This window comes from Sinocyclocheilus grahami, unplaced genomic scaffold, assembly GCF_001515645.1.
Source record: "Sinocyclocheilus grahami isolate Dianchi unplaced genomic scaffold, SAMN03320097.WGS_v1.1 scaffold1005.1, whole genome shotgun sequence".
Lineage (NCBI taxonomy): Eukaryota > Metazoa > Chordata > Actinopteri > Cypriniformes > Cyprinidae > Sinocyclocheilus > Sinocyclocheilus grahami.
The window spans coordinates 123,995-129,664 of NW_015506184.1; the positions used below are offsets into that span (position 1 = coordinate 123,995).

The 5,670-nt window shown below is 48.3% G+C and overlaps 1 protein-coding gene across 1 annotated transcript in view; it reads right to left on the reverse strand.

The window, feature by feature from the left end:
* The window catches only part of LOC107565492 (high choriolytic enzyme 2-like), a 9,117-nt gene extending 7,039 nt beyond the window's left edge, over positions 1 to 2,078 (reverse strand). Inside the window, exons 1-5 of the mRNA XM_016250730.1 lie at positions 2,010 to 2,078; positions 1,850 to 1,928; positions 1,587 to 1,727; positions 218 to 335; positions 6 to 125 (exon numbers count right to left, since the gene is read on the reverse strand). Coding sequence (XP_016106216.1) covers positions 6 to 125; positions 218 to 335; positions 1,587 to 1,727; positions 1,850 to 1,928; positions 2,010 to 2,078 — 527 coding nt within the window. The remainder of the gene's footprint in view (positions 1 to 5; positions 126 to 217; positions 336 to 1,586; positions 1,728 to 1,849; positions 1,929 to 2,009) is intronic.
* Between the last annotated feature and the right edge of the window lie 3,592 nt (positions 2,079 to 5,670).

The following is a 5,670-nucleotide window of genomic DNA, read 5'->3' on the forward strand; positions in this document are numbered from 1 at the left end:
TTTGCTCGTGGTAGAAGCCCAGGGCATGATTGAGCTCATGCTGAAAGATGCCGTGATGCACACAGCCTTGCCTGTTGAGGGAGACCACCTGCTTGCCACCAGTTCTGCCAAGAGAAGAGTAGCACCTGAGAGGAGAGAAACAAGAGACGTTATACAATATCAACCTGATTTAAAGTTGTGTTGTAAAACAGAGTCCAGAAGGTATGATTGTTCTCACCCATCTTTGTTCTCAATACTGATGTAGTCGCTCTGAGTTGATCTGGCCACAAAGCGGATGCAGGTTTTGGAGTGAAAAGTGAACATGGCATTTGCGATAACTAATTTGTTATTATAGGCTGTAAACAAAAAGGGGCCACAGATTTCAAATGAGATCTACATGAATCATAGATTTGTTCAATGATTGAAGGACATTCACTCACAGAATTCACCGCTCACTATTGTAGCGGCTGGACCAATCAAACACACAATATATATTTTGTTTTTATATTTAACAAATACTCTGTAAACCCCCTCAGTTAACAAGTCATACCCATGAACCCTTCCCCCCAGAATGCGTAACACCCCAGGAGGCCGAAACAGGCCCCTTTTGTTGCATGGCAACCAACGCTGATATCACTGGGTTTATTGGCCAAAAGTATCTAAAGCAGGGAAAATCCCTGCATGTCCCAGGACAAACGCACAGTAGAAATTGACTTTTCTACTAATTAATTCATAGGAAAACCTTTCTTTGAATGAACACACATATTCTTCAGGCCATTGTGTATATTATTGCTGTTTTGTATTAATCTGTGGTATTTTAGACTATTTTTATTCATGCTTACGATAAACCACTCATTCATATAAGTAACTCTACCATGTCTAGTATCTATGAATTCGTATTCGGATGATCTAATTGAGAATGTATATTGTATGTTTACACCTACGCAACATACTAGTGTTCTAAGAGTCTTTAATAATTGTTACACAAGCTTCATACCACAAATTACCATGCTTTCCAACAAAGGGCCATAAAAAACGCCCTGTATCTCAGAACCCCCACTTGAGGTTCCGGACGTTCTCATTGGATAAGCCCATCTTGAGAGGCGGGGATCTTCCCCGACCTTAAAGGCCCGGCTCCAGGGACCCGCCCCAGTCGGTGGTTCGGTCGATGCTAAGATGAAGATGTGAGAAAACGCTTCAGGATACCAAAGCATTGTGCCAGGCCTTTCTTCGGCCTTGTCCTTTCCATTTCAATCAAGATTCTCTGACTCAGAACTGGTTCTTTCTCATCAACTAATTTCAGCAAGATCTTGGGCCTTAAGATTGCATCAGGAATCTCTTTCAGATATCAACCTGATTTAAAGTTGTGTTGTAAAACAGAGTCCAGAAGGTATGATTGTTCTCACCCATCTTTGTTCTCAATACTGATGTAGTCGCTCTGAGTTGATCTGGCCACAAAGCGGATGCAGGTTTTGGAGTGAAAAGTGGACATGGCATTTGCGATAACTAATTTGTTATTATAGGCTGTAAACAAAAGGGGCCACAGATTTAAAAAGAGATCTACATGAATCATAGATTTGTTCAATGATTGAAGGAGATTCACTCACAGAATTCACCGCTCACTATGTAAGGGATCTCCACTATGTTGTTAGAGTTTTTCTTCCAGAAACAGTGGTTGTTAAAGCAGTTAAGAGCATTTCTGGTTTTGGGAAACACCAGATCTCCTTCAATCAAGACTTCAGAAGATCCTGCATTTAAAGAGAAACATACTGATAAAATAACTGACCATATTTATACATCTTGACCACATTTGACCACTATTTTCTGAAACACACTGATACATTTACAAGAAATCTACAAGGTGCCTGACCATTGTTGGACTCCAAAATCCTTGTAGTGATGTCCAGAGGTTCAGGCTCTGACACAAACACTCCTTCAAACCTTTCCTCCTGGTGACAGAAACAGAGATGTTTAAAATGGCTCATTTGAGCAAACTTGATTGTTAAGGGAGAGACTAGACCGGATCTTACCATGAGAGGAGACGCCTGCGAGACGCCAAACAGCAGCAGCAGAATGGAGAGGGAGGCTCTTGTGTCCATGTCGTCTCAGTGAGTAGAGATGTTCAGGATGTTCCTGTGCTGAGCTTTGATGTCTGTGAGCTATTCTGTCAAGATTTTATATTCACCTGAGTAGGTGGGTCTGCAGGGGGATTATGTGTAGGGTCTTAGTGTCCAGAGACTAATGTGTGTAGCTAAAGGGAGGAAACTCTGACCTCGCCCGTTAGTCCAAATCCTTGCAGAAACAGAAAATACAACTAAATTTACATTATATATTGGTTTTAACACTAAAGTAGATATGCTGTAGTTTTTGTTTTCTTAGTGTCCCAAAACAGTAGCATACAAAGAGGATCCACAGAACTTTGAGCACTGAAAAAAAAAAAATAATAATAATTAAAACATACTTTCCATTTCAGAAGAACTGTATTTTTTTTGTTTTCTAATTTAGGTATTTTAATAAGTTGTTTGGATGCTTTATAATAATTGGACTAAATGTTTCTTTGGTCCTTCAGATGTTGGTTCTTCAGATGTTCACCCTCATGTCTAGTGTGGTTTTCTTCTTTTTCATTTTGCTACAGTATGAGTGACTTTTGTAAAGGATCTCAGAACAACAAAGGTCTTCAGATTCGAGTTGGTGAAAGGAACCCATCATGAGTCAACAACAAGGTTTTTTCATTATCCTAAAGCCATTATGACAGAGTCAGTAATTACTTGTTCTCCACTTGTTCCCCCTGCTACTAGTGACAGCAATCTTATACACATAATTCCCACTCTTACTAATTTGAACATACCATTTATATAAAACAACTTCTTGCCTCAGTATATGATTAATAAAAAAGTACACTAGATAAGTGAGAACGTCTCCAGGTTACGTATGTAACCATGGTTCCTCGAAGGGAATGAGACGCTGCGTTGAAACGCTACAGGAATGCCTCCAGCGTGACCACGCTCTAAATCACATGTGTAATCAGTCCAATGGATGGGCGAGACATCACGGGCGGGGTGACGTAGCGACCAGGAAGTATAAAAGCACGTGCGGTGCAACAAGTGAAGCAAGCGCTGGCAGGGATGCCGAAAGTATGGCCCTGAGACGCAGCGTCTCGTTCCCTTCGGGGAACCATGGTTACATACGTAACCTGGAGACGTTCCCCTTCAGGAACTCGAGCTGCGTCGAAACGCTACGGGAACGAGAATGCCCACGCCGCCAGACTTGCAAATCCCTGCCTAGTGTGGAAGAGCACAACTGGGGCGAGAGAAAAGGGAGCCAGGAATGGCTAAAGTAGGTGGGGGCCACCCGAAGGCCAACTTCTTGAGGAGTGAGCCATGACCCCCGAAGGAGAGGGGAGATCAGAGGGCTCAAGGCTATGGAATAGCATCCTGATCCACCACTTAGCATAAGCTTCTCTGGCCGGAGGCCTCGGCCTCAGCGTATCGTGGAGGAAACGTGTAAGAAGAGGGTGTCTTCCCACTGAATGGCCACCGAGAGGGGGCGTGATAGGCCGCAATGGCCGCCACGAAGACCTCTAGGGTGGTGCGTGTCAACCCTGCGGATAAACAGGCCTGCAGGAACTCCAGAACTGTACCAAACGGGCAGTTAGCTGGGTCGAGCTGGCGGTCTCCGCACCAAGTAGTACAGTTTCCTCATAGAGGGAGCTCTGGATGGAGGATGGTCTCAACAACCTTGGTTAAGAGACCAGAAGCTATGAGTTGTTCCTCCTCAGAGGCCACACCCACAGCTTCCACAGCTCCGGGCGGGGACGCGCCCTCCACCTGTGAGAGGAGATCTCTCCTGACGGGAATCTCCCATGGAGTGCCGTCGAGGAGAGGAATCAGGTCCGAGAACCATACTCGGCCCGGCCAGAACAGGGCTACTGGCAGTCGACTGACCTCATTCCAGCCCACTCTCTCCAGAACTCCCGGGAGCAGAACAATAGGGGGAAAGGTGTACAGACGAAGCCTCGGCCACGTCTGTACCATGGCATCCAGCCCCAGTGGAGCTGGATGAGTCAGAGAGAGAACCAGAGGGGACCGTGCGATATCATCTGAGTCACAAACAAGTCCACCTGAGCCTGGCCAAAGACTCTCCAAGTCTGCCTCACCCCTCGGGGTGAGGCATCTATTCCCTGGGCCTCGGCCCCTGCCTCGACAGGATGTCTGCCCCCACTTATATAAAAGACCACTGCTGTGTTGTTGGTGCGCACCCACACATAGCAATATCTTAGGCCTGGGAGGGAGTGTTTCAAAGCTAGAAACACGGCCAGCATCTCCAGTCAACTTATGCGCCACCTGAGATGGCGGCCGCTCCACAGGCCGCGGACCGTGCGGCCACTCATTACCGCTCCCAACCGGTGAAAGATGCATCTGTCGCTAGCATATGCGGCGACCAGGAGCTCCCAGCACCAGGCCCTGACATAAGAACCAAGGTTTCCTTCACATGTCTAAGGCACGTAGGCACCGCCGCGTGACCTTGAGCATGCAAAGCGGGTTTCCCCTCAGGGAGAACCCCTTGGTCCTAAGCCACCAATGTAGGGGTCTCATGTACAGCAGGCCAAAAGTAACCACGTTGGACGCGGCTGCCATCAGACCCAGCAGTCTGGAACTGCTTGACAGTGAGTGACCGGCCTTCTCTCACTCTTGCGACAAGGATTGACTCGATCCGAGCAGGAGACATATGTGCCTACATCGTGGTCGAATCCCACACCACGCCCAGATGAGTGGTTCTCTGTACTGGAGAAAGCACACTTTCCTTAGCGTTAAGTCTTAACCCCAGCTTTTTCGTGTGAGCGAGAACGACATCTCGATGTCGAACTGCCATCCACTCTGATTGAACTAATATCAACCAATCGTCGATGTGGTTGAGTCGTGAAAGTGTGGGGTGAGAGTGCAAGGCCAAAGGAAGAACTCGGTGTTGGTAAGCTTTTGCCCCCAAAAGCAAACCTAAGGAATGACCTCTGGTGTAATCAGAGCGGCTAGCTGGGTGCCCTGAAGCGGCGAACCGGCAGAGGACAGCCCTACTAGCTGCTCTAGAGACCTCCGTGGAGGTCGCGAGCATCTTAGCACCGCTACGTTTACGGGCGTTAACTGAGAGAAGCGCTCGCCGGAGACCACTGCGCCCTGGAACGCCGGCAGGGTTGGCAGACTGATCTTCTGAGGGCACTGAGGAGAGACGGACACCGTGTGATGCGGTGTGCACCGCTCTTCACCAGAGGGGCCTGCCCTCCGAGGTCCTGAGCCACAGCATCAGGACCCTCATAGCTGAAGTCTTCTCTAAAAATGACGGTCCTCAGACCCGCGTCATCTGCTAGGAAGAGTCGACTGATAGAACCAGAGCCTGCTCAGGGCAGGACCCAAGGAGGCACACTTGGCAGGGGCTCCCACACCGCCAGGTGACATACTAAGGGAATCAGTCTCTCGAGACTGACCTCTGGTGTAATCAGAGCGGCTAGCTCGGTGCCCTGAAGCGGCGAACCGGCAGGGGACGGCCGTACTAGCTGCTCTAGAGACCTCCGTGGATGTTGCGAGCCTCTTAGCACCGCTACGTTTCCGGGGTGGTAACTGAGAGAAGCGCTCGCCGGAGACCGCTGCGCCCTGGAACACTGGCAGGGTTGGAGAGACGGGCCCCGTGTAATGCAGT